Here is an 18380-nt window from a genome sequence, read left to right on the forward strand (position 1 = left end):
GCGTTACCTCAGGGAGGCGGGCCATATGGGAAGTGACTGAGGCTGCCAGTCAGCATGTGAATATCACACTGCAGAGGCACCATTGGTGCGCTTCCCGGCATGGAGCCGCTGCGATGACTGGGTTTCAGCGCCGAGGAAAGCGCGCGCACTCTACTGTTCTGTTGCAGGTGCAGGGATAGAGGGATAAACCTCAATCCACCATCCCTTTGTTAGGGAGGTGGAGAGGAACCGTCCACCTCCTTGTGCCATCCGCTTTCACAGTGGTGGGACAGTGGGGGCTGCTCGGACACCTCTGTACATCCATGGAGTTCAGTCCCCGGGTGGACAGGGCCAGTTGTCCGGCATTAGGCCTGACTCCAGGAGAGGATACATGGAGGCGACACTCCTTGTGCTCGCCTGCTGCTGGTGTGGGGAGATCGGGACCCGAAGGAACCATCGCTCCTGAAGTGAGCTCAGGCATGGCTTCCCACGTCGCAGGAGAGGGTACGGGGAGGCAACACTTGGCGTTCTCGCCTGTTGATGGTTCGGGGGAGATCAGAACCTTGAAAGGATCCGTCGCCCCCTTCACTCCATTAATTAAAAAATAAAAATTTACAGTAGTAAAAAATAAAATAAAAATGATGGGGTCTTTACTGTTAGGGCAGTGAGAATCTGGAATTGCTTGCCTGAGGAGGTGGTGATGGCGAACTCAGTCGAGGGGTTCAAGAGAGGCCTGGATGTCTTCCTGGAGCAGAACAATATTGTATCATACAATTATTAGGTTCTGTAGAAGGACGTAGATCTGGGGATTTATTATGATGGAATATAGGCTGAACTGGATGGACAAATGTCTTTTTTCGGCCTTACTAACTATGTTACTATGTTACAAGTGCCTCCTACAGACGCCAAGCAAGAACTGGGTCTCTGGAAGCCAGCAGGAAGGTGTATACTGCAGGGGAGGAGAGAACTTTCTTTGTATCACTCAGTGTCAGCCTCCTAGTGGCAGCAGCATACACCCACAGGCTGTGACCCCAATGAGGCGAAGGAGAAAGTTTACAATTACATTTGATAAAGAAAAACCTTCTCGATTTTAGCCTTTTTTCCCAGAAATATGAAGGTTGGCCCGCGATTTTGTTCCAAGCTTTTAATTTTGGCCCTCTGTGTATTTGAGTTTGACATCCCTACGCTAAGGGCATTGGAAGATGCAATCACATGACTGATAAGTGTCTAGATGCGAAGTAGATGTCATACGTTTCACATTCAACTCTTTCTTACTTGATGACCGTTCCTATGAACAATAAGATAGCTCCTTTTATGGCGACTTAAAAAAAAAGTAACAAACTCACCTTTTAAGAGCAACAATTCTATGATGTCGGCATATCCTTTCCATGCAGCAGCATGCAGAGAAGTGTCACCAAGCTTGTTCTAACAGATTAAAGCAAATCATAAGCCTCAGTTTCTCTACTTGACAACGCACACAGATAAAAGTGTGCACACCCAGTCTAAATGGTATGATATCATATGCCTTCACACTCACAAGATCTGCTCTACTCACAGTACAGGAATATTTCTTCTAACATAAAGGCGAGATGTATGTTACCAAGAGCAGATTTTGGAAAAGGTTGAAGATGTCAGGAGAACTACTGAGAATACAGTGATTAAAGAGAGAAAACCCTCAGCTCAGGTCCATGACAAATTATATTTGGGTCTGTAACTGAATGTGTCACTTCTGTGTCTTTATAGAGAACAGATCTCCAGTATGTACATTATAACGTCATAAAAATACATCGTACCATTGCATATGCAAAAGACGGGATCACATACCTGTTGGTTGAGTTCAATGTTTGGCTGTGACAGCAAGACTTCGACAACATCTAGAAGATGAAAAAGTAAAATTTATAAAAGTGACCAAATACACATCAACCAGGAGATTATGGTGCACTTTTTCAGAGCACCATATTACAGTAAGTGGTCTACCAAAACTAATGGGCCTATTGCATGAATGCTGCTAAGAAACAAACCAATGCACCCATAGCTATGAGTTGGCTTTTCTCATGCGAGGCTTCCTCCCTCGGCAATGACTGACACCGATGGCTGTTGATGTATCTCCCTGTGCACCCCCACTGCCCGTGAAGTAGCACTTGTTTCTGACCAGTTCTCCATCCCCCTATAATCAGTGAGCTGCCACCATTACAATTTGTCTAGTGCTGTCCATGATAGCGCCATGCTCTTCCTAACCTAAACCTCCTTCTCTTTTTTTTCCTAATCGCATTGTGACCTCAGAGGAAGTAAAAGAATATGTAGAAAGAAAAATGAAAATATGTGTATTATATTATCATTATTTTACACTTAAATCGATTGGGCTACACTTTTAATACCGTTTCAATAAGGTTTGTAATGCAATGTGACATTACATGAATTCAACATAGAAAAAAGGGTTTTCTGTCACAGAATAGCAACAAATTGACCAACGTCTTACATTTTGTACACTTCAAGCCAACAAAAACTAATCTGGAGAAGCCATTTTCAGAAACGTGTTCCAGTTAATGTAACAAATGATATAAGAAGACAGCAGCTACAAATCACCTCTATGTCCCCCGTGACATGCCCAATATAAGGCAGTGCTTCCAGCTTTATCCAAACCATTGACTCCAACTCGGTTCTCTAAGCATTCTCTTAGCCAGCTAAGGTTACCTGGAATGTAGAAAGGAAGATGTAATAGGAAGGCAAGCCAGAAGATATCACCCACCTTATAAACATTCCAAACGTCACAAGTTTTGATTAATTATTAGATCACTAGATGGTGGCCCGATTCGAACACATCGGGTATTCTAGAATATGTATGTAGTTTATTTATGAAGATTTTAGAATAATGCTATGAATACACAGGATTCGGCCGGCCGCGACCAATTAACGAAGCGTGGTTCAACGGAGTGTATAACACAGCCCGCGCAGTACATTGCACAGCCCGCGCAGTACATTGCGCAGTACATTGCACAGCCCGCGCAGTACTTTGCAATGTGGGCATCATATCCCTGTTAAAAAAAAAAAAAAAGAATTAAAATAAAAAATAGTTATATACTCACCTTCCGTTGGCCCCCGGATCCAGGAAGCGTTTACCGACGCTCCTCGCGCGCTCCGGTCTCAAGAGTGCATTGCGGTTTCACGAGATGATGACATATCGGTTTCGCGAGACCGATAAGTCATCATCTCGCGAGATCGCAATGCATGGAGCGGTCACCGGGGCGTCGCAAGGAGCGGGAAAGGCCTGATCTGGATCCGAGGGGCTGACGGACGGTGAGTACCGTATTTTTCGGACTAAAAGACGCACTTTTTCCCCCCCAAAAAAGGGGGGAAAATGGGGGGTGCGTCTAATAGTCGCAATGCAGGCTTACCTAGGTGGCAGAGGTGCGGTGGCAGAGGTCCGGTGGCAGAGGTGCGGTTGCGGGGGTGTGGCGGCAGAGGAGGCGCAGTAAGCGGGGTCCCTTTCCCCGGTATGGTGATGCAGCAGGCCCGGTATGCAGCAGAGCCGGGTGAATCCTCTTGTTATCGGTGGTGGCGGCCATTTTCCGGAGGCCGCGCGTGCGCAGATGGAGCGCTCTGCTTCCCGGGGCTTCAGGAAAATGGCCGCCGCGATCTCCATCTGCGCACGCGCGGCCTCCCGCGGCCATTTTCCTGAAGCCCCGGGAGCAGAGCGCTTCATCTGCACACGCGCGGCCTCAGGAAGATGGCCGCGCCCACCGATAACAAGAGGATTCACCCGGCTCTGCTGCATACCGGGCCTGCTGCATCACCATACCGGGGAAAGGGACCCCGCTTCCTGCGCCTCCTCTGCTGCCACACCCCCGCCACCGCACCTCTGCACCGGACCTCTGCCACCGCACCTCTGCCACCTAGGTAAGCCTGCATGGTACGCCAGGGACCCCTCTCACGCCATACCTCTCACTGCACCTCCTGATCCCAGCACCTCCTGATCCCAGCACCTCCTGATCCCAGCACCTCCTGATCCCAGCACCTTCTCATCCCAGCACCTTCTCATCCCAGCACCTCCTCATCCCAGCACCTCCTCATCCCAGCATCACCCCACCTTGCCTCCTGTGACCCTGCTCTGCCACCGCCATAAGATACTGTAAATTCGGACAATAAGACGGACCCCCATGTTATAAAAAATCTTTTTTTCTGCAATTTTCACCCCAAATTTGGGGTGCGTCTTATGGTCCGGTGCGTCTTATAGTCCGAAAAATACGGTATATAACGATTTTTTATTTTTTTTAATTATTTTTAACATTAGATCTTTTTACTATTGATGCTGCATAGGCAGCATCAATAGTAAAATGTTGGTCACACAGGATTAATAGCAGCGTTAATGGAGTGCGTTACACGCATAACGTGGTCCGTTAGCGCTGCCATTAACCCTGTGTGAGTGCTGACTGGAGGGGAGTATGGAGCGGGCACTGACTGTGGGGAGGAAGGCGCGGCCATGTTGCCGCCGGACTGTGCCTGTCGCTGATTGGTCATGGCAATGGTCGTGGACGTTTTGCCACGACCAATCAGCGACTTGGATTTCCATGACAAGACAGAGGCCGCGACCAATGAATATCCGTGACAGACAAGCAGAAGGACACACAGACAGACGGAAGTGACCCTTAGACAATTATATAGTAGATTACTAATATACGGTGGATATAGAAAGTCTACACAGCCATGTTAAAATGCCAGGTTTCTGCAGTGGAAAAAGTTCTGAAATTTATGTATTTTTTTTTTTGTTTTTTTTGTTTTTTTTACACCTTTACTATAATCCATAAATGTACAATTCAAGAAAAAAAATCTTTATGGTGGAAAAATAAAGAAGTAAAATAAATTGGTTACATAAATATTCACATGCTTAAACTACTGTATGAGACACTAAATGCTTTCAGCATGGCACAACTAAAATTGTCAATCCTTGTCCACTCTTCCTCGCCTTAGTGCTCCAAGTCTATTGGATTGTAAGGGCATCTCCTGCATAAAGCGCACTTCAGGTCAACCCACAGATTTTCATTTGGATTCAAGTCAGGGCTCTGGTTGGGACAATCCAAATATTTGAAGCCATTCTTTTGTTGATGTAGCAGTAGTCTCAGGGTCATTTTCATATTGAAAGGTGAAATTCAACTTTTTTAGCAAAGGTCTGAAGGTTTCATGCAAAATTGAATATTTAGAGCTGTTCATAATTCTCTCCACCTTAACTAAAGTCCCAGTTCCAGCTGCAGGAAAACAGCCTGAGAAGCAGAATAAAGCCTCCACCATGCCTTGCTCTGGGTATGGACTTCTTTTGGTGAAGCGTTTTATTGGCTTTGCGCCAAACATGCCTTTCAATATTATGGCCAAAATGTTCAGCTTTGCTCTCAATAACACTTTTTCTCAAATGCTTTTGGCAGACTTAGATTTTGACAAAGTATAGCCAGGCTTGGATATTTGTCTTTTTAAGAAGAAAGCCAGACATATGAAGGGTAGATTGCTTGGGAGATGGTTTTCACATGCAGTAACACAACCACTACTTGCCAGAAATTCCTACAGTTCCTTTAATGTTACTGTAGGCCTCTTTGCAGCCTCCAAGACCAATTTTCTTCATGGCGTTGCATCAATTTTTGAAGACCATCCTGCACTAAGTAAAATCACTTTTCAAATTTAATTTAGCCAATTCTTGATGACAATACCATGGAACACCGTGAAGACTATCTAATGTCTTTGAAATATTTTTGTACCCTTCTGTCGACTGACCATTTGCAGCATAGTAAGCGGTTTACATACGATGGCTTTTGCTGTAAAATACAACTATGAAAGAACAGGAAAATCCTACGAGGACAGCTAAATGTTATATGTGGCTCATCCGAATCACTTTAAATGGTAGCAGGTGTGTACTCCCTACTATTTAACATGAGTTTAAGGGCTCTCAGACCACAAAGCACCAACTTGCCACAACTCTCCTGACCAGAGTATGACAGATTCATATATTTCTGTGAGGCTGTCACACTTTCATTGGGAGACCCGCAGACCAATTTGCACGTATCTCTGCATGAGCATTAAGTGTGATAGGTTAATTCTGCACTCAACCACATCCCCAATTCTGAGTTCACATTTATGCAAACACTTTATTTTGGCTATTTTCATTCTCCCTCAAAAATGATTTCTGTTTCACAATCGATTTATACAGATTATAAGTAACATTAAAGGTAAAAAAAAAGTTCTGAAATTCTTCAGCTTGGTATAATTTTTTTACACGTCAAAAAAAATTGTATTTTAACTGGGGTACGTGGACTTTTTACATCAGCCTTATCTGTTTGGAGCAATACTGGTGAACAGTCACCTACATTTCGAATGCATTTCTGTGTACCAATATTTTGCCACTTTTAAAATTTCTACCCGCTGTCCGTTATATGTTGCTAATATACAGAGGCTAAATCCTGTAGCAAAAAAAACAAAAAAAACAACAAGGCCAGCTCACAGCTAAAAAAATACAATAGTTGTCTATGTGAGCTAAACAGTCTGGACTCCAGAATAAGACATTTCCACTGCGATGACACACTGTAGTAAACTAGAAGCAAAGGAGAGAGATTAGTGCCTCTGGTTAGAGGCCAGACTTCACTCATGGCCAGGAGTTGGGGAAAGATTGGGCTGTGCTGCCTTATTTACCTCCAGTACAGAAACAGCCATGCAGTATGTACCCCACCAGCAGGCGTGCCAGAATGCTGCCAGGACAAGGCCAATAGTGCGTAGAAGGTGCAGGGATTTTTCCTTCATGGAGCTTGGCATGGCATTCAATATATTTTGGCAACATAGAATTGATTTTGAAATTTTGTTCATACAGGAAATTGAAAGTTTCTCAACCAGCTAATTAATAGAATTTGATTAAAGAGGATTTGTCAGTGGGACTAACCTTCCCATGTCATCTATATGCGCATAGAGAGGTCACAGGAAGCCAAATAATGATACCTTCGATTCAATGTCTTATTCCAGAGAAATCCACATTTTCCTTAATACATAAATTAGACATTAAGATCTATGGGCCGGGCAAAGATCTCTCCAAGAATCTGCCTACAAAGCATATTTTAAAATAAAATGGGAAGTTACCGGTGTGATATGGAATGGCTGCTCTCACTGCAGAGCTGTGCATGATTACAACTAACACAGTAGATCTTTTTTCTTTTTTTATTTATTTTTTTAGGGAGGAGTGGTCACGAAAAGATTTTCTCCGATTATGGCGTTTTGATAGATCACACTTATGAATGTAGCGATAGCAAATACCGTATGTACTCATGTATGGTGGGGGAGGGGGGGCGTCAGAGCAGGAGTCACAGGAGGCAGGTGCCGGGGGCTGCGGCTAAAGCCTGTGCCTGCTGTTAAAGAGAAATGAATATTCACTGCACTGGCAATGAATATTCATTTTTCTTATAGAGCGTGCACAGTTACAGCCACTGGGCTCAAATGGGTGCCCGCTCATTAAGGTAATGAATATTCACCCCTCTCCACTCCCATAGGCGGGAGAGAGGTGAATAACAATGAGCGTGAACACATGAGATGCTGCGAGGGCGCGCAGGGAAGGTAAGTAGGATGTTGGTTTTTTTTTAATGCTTTTCTCATGGGCGGCTATACATACAAGGATGGAGATGAAGAACCATGCATACCAGGGTAGGGATAAGGAGCCACGCAGACAAGCATGGGGATAAGGAGCCACGCAGACAAGGATGGGGATAAGGAGCCACGCAGACAAGGATGGGAATAAGGAGCCACGTATACAAGGATGGGAATAAGGAGCCACGCAGACAAGGATGGGAATAAGGAGCCACGCAGACAAGGATGGGGATAAGGAGCCACGCAGACAAGGATGGGGATAAGGAGCCACGCAGACAAGGATGGGGATAAGGAGCCACGCAGACAAGGATGGGGATAAGGAGCCACGCAGACAAGGATGGGGATAAGGAGCCACGCAGACAAGGATGGGGATAAGGAGCCACGCAGACAAGGATGGGAATAAGGAGCCATGCAGACAAGGATGGGAATAAGGAGCCATGCAGACAAGGATGGGGATAAGGAGCCATGCAGACAAGGATGGAGATAAGGAGCCACGCAGACAAGGATGGGGATAAGGAGCCACGCAGACAAGGATGGGAATAAGGAGCCATGCAGACAAGGATGGGGATAAGGAGCCATGCATACAAGGATGGAGATAAGGAGCCACGCAGACAAGGATGGGGATAAGGAGCCACGCAGACAAAGATGGGAATAAGGAGCCATGCATACAAGGATGGGGATAAGGAGCCATGCAGACAAAGATGGAGATAAGGAGGCATGCATACAAGGATGGGGATAAGGAGCCATGCATACAAGGATGAGGATAAGGAGCCATGCAGACAAGGATGGAGATAAGGAGCTATGCATACAAGGATGAGGATAAGGAGCCATGCATACAAGGATGGAGATAAGGAGCTATGCATACAAGGATGAGGATAAGGAGCCATGCATACAAGGATGGGGATAAGGAGCCATGCATACAAGGATGAGGATAAGGAGCCATTCATACAATGATGGGGATAAGGAACCATGCATACAAGGATGAGGATAAGGAGCCATGCATACAAGGATGGAGATAAGGAGCTATGCAGACAAAGATGGGGATAAGGAGACATGCATACCAGAATAAGAATTAGGGGAGAATTTATACCCGACTCTACTCGAGTCAATAAGTTTTCCCAGCAAAAGTAGGAGCCTTGGCTTATACTCGGGTCGACTTATACACGAGTATATAAGGTATGTTTAATTTTTTTTTTTTTTTCAATGGGAGAAAAGGAGTGTGATTTGAACTTTATTTTTTAGTCCCCTAAGGGAACTTTAACCTGCAATCCTCCGATTGCAACACCACAGTAAATGGTTGACAGCAGCAGCCGGAGTTCATTTCCCACCATGGCAGTCAGAGACAGATGACGAGTATTTAAGATAGCCACCATCTGCTATACTCCACAAGCGTTCACCCCCCGCAATCACATACATGTATATGATATTGCGTTAAGGGATGAAAGGCGTTTTCTGGTTACAGAAAAACTCTGTCCCATGGCGCAGTTTATATTTAAAAAATTATTTACGTATTCTCCCCGGGTCCAGCGCCGAGTGTCCGTTACTGCTCCCGACAGTAACAGACATCACATCAATAGAACTACAGGTTTTCCCATGTAGACAGCACAAAACAATTTGAGAAACTGAAGTCATACATTGGCTGCAGTGCTCTTGACGTGACATGAGCATTGCAGATGATAACAGACTCAGCGCTAGACCCGGAGAGGGTAAGGAAAGCAAGGTTTGCGTTTTTAAAACAAACTATACATTGAGGAGAAAGGTTTTACCTCTGCAAATACCCAACCCTAAGGCCGAGTTCACATGTTCTGGGCCTGTGGCTCTTTTTGTTTTAATCAAGGTAAAACCACACAATTCTATCATGGCAGAAAACTCACCGCAGCATGCAACCCATGAACGCAGCTTATCTGATACACTTTTGCTTTTTACATTTTTCTCAAAACGTGTCTTAATTTACTGACAGAAAACAGAGGTCTTTAAAAAAATAAAAATAAATTGTCAATGGACAAAAAAACAAAACAAAACCTTTTACAAGGTTAATGGTGACAATCTGGCACTTATAAAAACACAGCAATCATCCAATGAAAACGATCAATACTAAAAATGCATTTGAGTAGATAAAAAAAAAAAAAAAAAAGTTTGTGTACGGAGTTAGTATACATGGGACCTGTCAGCAAGTTTTCACATAGGGACGAAGCACTCCAAGTGCATTAACCCTAGTGCATGTCCAGCCTGATTTGCACAAAAAAATAATAATAACCAAGTCACCATTTCCTAAAGCGTCTTCTAATATTTTATGCAGGAAGGGCTGACAGGATCCTTTAAAAAGAAAAAAAGTCCTGGTAAGTAGATAACACTCACCTCTTTTAGCTGCTTCATGCAGTGGATTGTCAATGGATTCAGCCTGTTCTGCAACTGAAAAGAAGAGTTCCATTTTTCATTATGACACATATGTGCAAGCAGCATCAAGAAATAGTTCCGTAAACTATTTTTTATACATATTGGCATATTTTGCTAAATTATCTTGCATGTCTTGGAAACATGCTTATTGCTGACTTAATATTAGCGCTATAGTGCTGCCCCCATTGATTTAACGATCCAGGATTTTGCAGGTCTGCAACAGAATTTGCATGCGCTGCATTTGAAATTAGTTCAGATCTCATTTTTTTCGCATTTTAAAGTGCAAAATCTGCAGTAATCTACAGTCGTGGGCACAAGTTTTAAAATCGATACAAATTCTGGCTTTAAAGTTTGGTCCTTTAAGCAATGTTCACACACTGCTTTTTTACTGCAGCCAAAACCCGCTTCCAAAAAGGTTTTGCTGCAGATTATATGCATCATTTATCTACAGTGCATGTTTAATAAAGTTCGTATCATTCACCAAAAACTCATGGTTGCGTTTTTGCACTTTTATTGCTTTCTATGGTGAAAAAAATGTTGTCAAAATGCTGAAAGAATTGATGTTGCCGTTTTAAATAGTAAAATTTAAAATCGGGTGCGTGAGATTTCTGAAATCTCATGGCTTTCGCAGGTACTGTAAAAAGTAGCTTTTAATATGCATTAAAAAGTGGTAAAAACACATCATGTGAACATAGCCTTAACCTTCGTGTTTTTGGAACTTTTATTCAGATGCTTCTATGGTTGCTGGAGAACAATTATAAGCAATATATACGCTTTCACACTTGTATTGACATTTACGACAAATGTATGCAGAGACTAAAAATTTGACCCTTATTTTTCAAAGCTTCTGCAATTTGCCCTGGCGTGCCGGACACTGAGCCATTTATCACCTTTGCTTTGTGACATGGCGCTCCAACATGCTGCAAAACATTGTTCATCACTAAACTGCTCCTGGATCGTTGGTAGAAGCTGATCTTGGAGGATGTTTAGATGCCATTCTTTCTTCATGGCAGTGTTCTTGGGCAAAATTGGGAGCGAGTCCACTCCATGGAATGAAAAGTATGAATGGTCTTATGATGCTTTACTGTTGGCATGGCTCACGCCAGTACTCTGTAGTCCAATCTCTGTACTTCCTGCAAAGTAATTTTCTCTGTCCCTTCAGACTGTTTGGGACATCTGGATGAAGGGAGAATAAGACGTGAGCACTATCACGAGCACTGTGTCATGCCAACAGTAAAGTATACTGACACCTTTTAAGTGTGGGAGCTTTTCATCATCAATGGAGTGGTCTCACTCGCTATTTTACCCAAGAACATTGCCATGAATAAAGAGTGGCATCTAAACATCCTCCAAGATCAACTCTGCGATGAACAATGAATTTTTCAACATGATGGCGCAATGTCACAAGGCAAAATTGATAAGAGGCTCAATGAACAAAGCATAGTAACTTAGGGCACTTGGACAGGAACCTCCCCAGATCAAAATACCCTTGAGAACTTGAGCAATTCTCAAAAAGTTGGAGGACACAGAAATAGTGATAAACTTCAAAGCACTGGTTAAGAATGGGTTGCACAAATCGTAATTTTGGCCAGAAGCTGATATCCAGCATGTCGGGCCGATGTCTTAGAGTCAACACTGTAAATATTGAGTCTTGATGTACGTCAATAAAAGTGGAAAAACATCTAAAAAAGGCTGTAATAATAAGAAAATTTGATAGCTATGGCTCAACCAAAAAAATAGGCAAAATTCGGCTGGATTATACTAAAATGTTGCATTTGGATCGGTGGTTACAAGCCTGAGGGTATGTGCACACGTCAGGATTTCTTGCAGAAATTTTCCTGACAAAAAACGGACATTTCTGCCAGAAATCCGCATGCGTTTTTACCGCGATTTTGATGCCTTTTTGGTGCGTTTTTTCCAAAATGCATAGAATTGCGGGAAAAACGCAGAAAATCCGCAAAAATAATGAACATGCTCATTTTTTTACCGCGATGCATTTTTTTCGCGGAAAAAATGCATCCATGTGCACATAACATGCAGAATGCATTCTAAATGATAGAATGCATAATGTATGCGTTTTTTTAATGAGTTTTTATAGCGTTTTTACCGCGAAAAACCGTGAAAAAAACGCGAAAAAACCTGAACGTGTGCACATAGCCTCAAGTTAGCCACAGACATGACATAAGTACTGCTGCCATCTCCATTTGCACCATAACCATGTCTGTTGGATTTGGCCATCCAGCAGATTATCAGCAAGTAGAGGAATAGATATCAATTTGTATAGCTAGATGACAAATCTGGAATTACTACAGTCACATCTAAAAAGAACACTCCAATACTGAGATCACCACCACTGTGAGGAGGAATACTTATTATTCTGCCCATTTCTGCATTTTAAAAAGCTGAAATTAAGACTTTCTCTTTAACCCAAAGACATGAGCCAACATCAAGGCTTCCTATACCCTCCCTAGTTTCTCCTGCTGCCCAACTGCTTGCTCTGCAAATTGTTCTTAGTGGGGAAAATCAGTCTTCCTCCTTTAAATTTATAAGTTGCAGCTCGGTGTATGTTCACAGTCTTAGGCCGTCCATATTGCATTTGGGCCACATGGCCACCTTACTGAATCCTTCAGGGCTTCTGACTGAAGCCATGAAAAACGTGATTCGGGTGTAATCTTTAATGAGGCAAATGAGTCATTATGTCCTCCGTCTTGCCTCAGTTTTGGTAGGGCCTGCCTTATTGAGCCTCGGAGCACCAAAAACAATCATCCCACATAAACTCTGAACATTCACACTTGGCAAACACATCAATGCCCTAAACAAACAGGGGTGAGCTTTGGTCTATATGTGTAAGAAAAAAATGCTGATTACAATGTAATGTCTATTGCTAGTAGTACATCACCGAGATTTCAACATCTGACTTAACTACAACGCATTTGTGAAAAGCGAGCTGTCAAAGTGCCGGGACGTATGGTAAGCCGGCGGCTCACAGGAGGAACAAGGTACATTTTCTCCTGGCACTCAGGATTTCAGTAAGATGACCGGACAAGAGTGCAACACTACTAAGCTGCAGATTAACCCCATATCTGCACATTAAGTTTATTTCTCTGCGGCTTTCAGTAAGGAGCGAGTGGCGTGTGTAACCGTGCCCCAGTACTGACTGACAGCCAGCTTTGCACTGAATGACTGCTGAGTGATTTCCTCCTGATTGCCAGGCTTTCAGCGCAGTGGCAACACAGCTTTACAACGCCATAAACCTGCAGAGTAACCCCGTATCTGCAGTATAATAGCATTTGGAACATGACTAGTTCCCTTGAAGATTACAGAAATGATTTAGCAGTCGGACAAATACCCATATTTTGAACCCACAGAAAACACAGGGGACATAAAATCTGCAATTCTTGACTCGCCCCAGTATGATGAAGGTAGCACAGAAAAATCTTACCATAATTACTTGGTATGAGCCCAGTTTTTCCTTTACAGGTGCCCTTCCACCAATTTGTATCACTCTGTGAAAAAGAGTACAGAACAACAGAATATAACTCCAAGTAAATCAAACTTCTGTGAAATCAAACTGTCCACTTAAGAAACAACACTGTTTGACAATCAATTTCACATGCTGTTGTGCAAATGGAATAGACAACAGATGGAAATTATTGGCAATTATCAAGACACTCAATAAAGGAGTGGTGCTGCAGGTGGGGACCACAGACCACATCTCGGTACCAATGCTTTCTGGCTGATGTTTTGGTCACTTTTGAATGTTGGTTGTGCTTTCACACTCGTGGTAGCAGGAGACGGACTCTTCAACCCACACAAGTGGCTCAGGTAGTGCAGCTCATCCAGGGTGGAACATCAATGCGAGCTGTGGCAAGAAGGTTTGCTGTGTCTGTCAGCGTAGTGTCCAGAGGCTGGAAGCGCTACCAGGAGACAGGTCAGTGCACGAGGAGACATGGAGGGGGCTGTAGGAGGGCAACAACCCAACAGCAGGACCGCCACCTCAGCCTTTGTGCAAGGAGGAACAGGAGGAGCACTGCCAGAGCCCTGCAAAATGACCTCCAGCAGGCCACAAATGTGCATGTGTCTGCACAAACTGTTAGAAACCGACTCCATGAGGATAGTCTGAGTGCCTGGAGTCCACAGATGGGGGTTGTGCTCACAGCCCAACACCGTGCAGGACGATTGGCACTAGCCACAGAACACCAAGATTGGCAAACTCGCCACTGGCGCCCTGTGCTCTTCTAAGATGAAAGCAGGTTCACACTGAGCACATGTGACAGACGTGACAGAGTCTGGAGATGCCGTGGAGAGCGATCTGCTGCCTGCAACATCCTTCAGCATGACCGTTTTGGCAGTGGGTCAGTAATGGTGTGGGGTGGCATTTCTTTGTGCTAGCCAGAAGTAGCCTGACTGGCATTAGGTACCGAAAAGAGATTCTCAGACCCCTTGTGGAACCATATGCTGGTGCAGTTGGCCCTGGGTTCCTCCTAATGCAGGACAATGCCAGACCTCATGTGGCTGGAGTGTGTCCGCAGTTCCTGCAAGATGAAGGCACTGAAGCTATTGACTGGCCCGCCCGCTCCCCAGACCTGAATCCGATTGAACACATCCGAGACATCATGTCTCGCTCCATCCACCAACGTTACGTTGCACCACAGACTGTCCAGGAGTTGGCGGATGCTTTAGTCCAGGTCTGGGAGGAGGTTCCTCAGGAGACCATCCGCCACCTCATCAGGAGCATGCCCAGGCGTTGTACAGTAGGGAGGTCATACAGGAACGTGGAAGCCACACACACTGCTGAGCATCTTTTCCTTGTCATGAGGCATTTCCACTGAAGTTGCATCAGCCTGTAATTTGATTTTCCACTTTGATTTTGAGTATCATTCCAAATCCAGGCCTCCATGGGATATTCATTTTGATTTACATTGATAATTGTTATGTTTTATTGTTATGAACACATTCCACTATGCAATGAATAAAAATTTGCAACTGGAATATTTCAGATATCCAGGATGTGGCATTTTAGTATTTTCCTCCAGATGTAGTATATTCTATATATATCCCCACATACGGTATACTATATAAGTTTTCTCCACCCACATATGGTATATATATATATATATATATATATATATATATATATATATATACCGTATATACTCGAGTATAAGCTGAGATTTTCAGCCCAAATTTTTGGGCTGAAAGTGCCCCCCTCGGCTTATACTCGAGTCACGGTAGTGGCAGGGTCGGCGGGTGAGGGGCTGAGGGCGCTGAGGTATACTTACCTAGTCCCAGCGATCCTCGCGCTGTCCCTGCCGTCCCACGGGCTTCCGCGCTGCAGCTTCTTCCTCTCTTCAGCGGTCACGTGGGACCGCTCATTAGAGATATGAATAAGCGGCTCCACCTCCCATAGGGGCGGAGCCGCGTATTCATTTCTCTGTCAGCGGTGCCGGTGACCGCTGACAGAGAAAGAAGCTGCAGCGCGGAAGACAGCTGTGACAGGAGGGGACAGTGCGAGGATCGCCAGGACTAGGTGAGTATGTTATATTCACCTGTCCTCGTTCCAGCCGCCGATCCATCTTCCCGGCGTCTATCTGCGCTCTGACTGTTCAGGTCAGAGGGCGCGATGACGCACTAGTGTGCGCGGCGCCCTCTGCCTGATCAGTCAGTGCAGACAGACGCCGGGACCAGACGCTGGGAGCTGCAAGTAGCGAGGTGAGTATGGCTTTTTTTTTTTTTTTATTGCAGCAGCAGCGGCCATCGCACAGATTAATGTGGGGCATCTATGGGCCACTATGAACACTGCAGAGCACTGTATTGGGGCATCTATGGGGCCACTATGAACACTGCAGAGCACTGTATTGGGGCATCTATGGGGCCACTATGAACACTGCAGAGCACTGTATTGGGGCATCTATGGGGCCACTATGAACACTGCAGAGCACTGTATTGGGGCATCTATGGGGCCACTATGAACACTGCAGAGCACTGTATTGGGGCATCTATGGGGCCACTATGAACACTGCAGAGCACTGTATTGGGACATCTATGGGGCCACTATGAACACTGCAGAGCACTGTATTGGGACATCTATGGGGCCACTATGAACACTGCAGAGCACTGTATTGGGGCATCTATGGGGTCACTATGAACACTGCAGAGCACTGTATTGGGGCATCTATGGGGCCAATATAAACACTGCAGAGCACTGTATTGGGGCATCTATGGGGCCAGTATAAACACTGCAGAGCACTGTATTGGGGCATCTATGGGGCCAGTATAAACACTGCAGAGCACTGTATTGGGGCATCTATGGGGCCAATATAAACAGTGCAGAGCACTGTATTGGGGCATCTATGGGGCCAGTATAAACACTGCAGAGCACTGTATTGGGGCATCTATGGGGCCAGTATAAACACTGCAGAGCACTGTATTGGGGCATCTATGGGGCCAGTATAAACACTGCAGAGCACTGTATTGGGGCATCTATGGGGCCAGTATAAACACTGCAGAGCACTGTATTGGGGCATCTATGGGGCCAGTATAAACACTGCAGAGCACTGTATTGGGGCATCTATGGGGCCAGTATAAACACTGCATTTCCACCCTAGGCTTATACTCGAGTCAATAAGTTTTCCCAGTTTTTTGTGGCAAAATTAGGGGGGTCGGCTTATACTCGGGTCGGCTTATACTCGAGTATATACGGTATATATATATATATATATATATATATATATATATATATACACACTAGATTGTGGCCCGATTCTAACGCATCGGGTATTCTAGAATATGCATGTCCCGGTAGTATATGGACAATGATTATTCCAGAATTCGCGGCAGACTGTGCCCGTCGCTGATTGGTCGAGGCAACCTTTATGACATCATCGTCGCCATGGCAACCATTATGACGTCTACGTCGATACTGTGCCCGTTGCTGATTGGTCGAGGCCTTGTGGCCTCGACCAATCAGACGCGGGATGTCTACGTCCTTTATGACATCATCGTCGCTGTGCCCGTCTCTGATTGGTCGAGGCCTGGCGGCCTCGAACAATCAGAGATGCGGGATTTCCAGGACAGACGGACAGACAGACAGACAGACGGAAAAACCCTTAGACAATTATATATATATATATATATATATATATATATATATATATATATATATATATATATATATATATATATATATATATATATATATATATATATATATATATATATATATATATATATATATATCTATCTATATATCTATCTATCTATCTATCTATATATATACATATAAGAAAAAAAGGAAAACAGCACACAAAAAAATAAAGAAAAGTGGGCTTTAATGCCTGGACGGCGTGGCACGCCGTCCAGGCATTAAAGCCCACTTTTCTTTATTTTTTTTGTGTGCTGTTTTCCATTTTTTCTTATATTATTGGAACCATTTGGATACTGGTTTGGAAAGCTTTGCACCGCAAGTTTGGTATTATGATGCTGTTCTAATTTTTTTCTTTATATATATACATATATATATATATATTCCCCACCCCCACATACACACATTGTATATCCGCGCACACATGGTATGTGCATATATTTTCTTACTCATCAATATAAATGTAGGAAATGAGTCAGGCGGAGATTGTGGGTGAATGACACACTTACCATATCTGAAATGTAAAGAATATCCCCTTCATCAAAGTATAGTTCATCAGGCTGAAAATAGAACAGACAACATATGTATGCTCAATCCTAATACACCTGGAAACTGGAGATGAAATTATCTAGTTGCTGCTGCCCAGTAAAATCTATTCTGAGAAACATCGTATTTGTTAGACCAGTATACATTCATTCTTTCCCATCACCCCGACATGGTGGTTTTGTGACTGAGGAAGCCACAATCTGTTCTTATTCTATATTAACACTTAAGATGCCATCACTCCTCTCACCTGAGGCTCATCTTAAGCAACTGAACTCTTACAATGCTAATCCTAATCATTTCATAAAGAAGGAGAAGAAGAGCGATGAGAATGCAGATGGTGCATACCGTTCTAGGTTCAAATGTGTACAGCGCCCGGAAAACTTTCACTTGCCCTGCAAAAAGAAAACAAAATAGAAACAATTAGTAAGTAATCATTCAATCAAGGAAACCTTTTGCAACTACTTAGCAAGTTTTAATATAATGGCACGTTGACAAGCTGTATAGCAAATAGACGACAACGACCTACGGGGATATACCAGTAGCAGATAAGTCAGGCCTTCTTACTACTTGTAAGGGTATGTGCACACGTCCGGATTTCTTGCAGAAATTTCCTGAAGAAAAACGGAAATTTTCTGCAAGAAATCCGCATTTATTTTTGCGTTTTTTTTTTTTCGCGTTTTTTTTAGCATTCTGCAAGCGTAAT

At 43.9% G+C, this 18380-nt stretch overlaps 1 protein-coding gene across 1 annotated transcript in view; it reads right to left on the reverse strand.

Annotated features, from left to right (window-relative positions):
• Positions 1 to 18380, reverse strand: part of OSTF1 (osteoclast stimulating factor 1) — a 68651-nt gene that overhangs the window by 19436 nt on the left and 30835 nt on the right. Inside the window, exons 2-8 of the mRNA XM_069763195.1 lie at positions 18023 to 18069; positions 17641 to 17691; positions 13430 to 13493; positions 9949 to 10002; positions 2566 to 2673; positions 1804 to 1853; positions 1326 to 1404 (exon numbers count right to left, since the gene is read on the reverse strand). Coding sequence (XP_069619296.1) covers positions 1326 to 1404; positions 1804 to 1853; positions 2566 to 2673; positions 9949 to 10002; positions 13430 to 13493; positions 17641 to 17691; positions 18023 to 18069 — 453 coding nt within the window. The remainder of the gene's footprint in view (positions 1 to 1325; positions 1405 to 1803; positions 1854 to 2565; positions 2674 to 9948; positions 10003 to 13429; positions 13494 to 17640; positions 17692 to 18022; positions 18070 to 18380) is intronic.

The sequence above is a fragment of the Ranitomeya imitator genome, chromosome 1 (genome assembly GCF_032444005.1).
Source record: "Ranitomeya imitator isolate aRanImi1 chromosome 1, aRanImi1.pri, whole genome shotgun sequence".
Classification (NCBI taxonomy): Eukaryota; Metazoa; Chordata; class Amphibia; order Anura; family Dendrobatidae; genus Ranitomeya; species Ranitomeya imitator.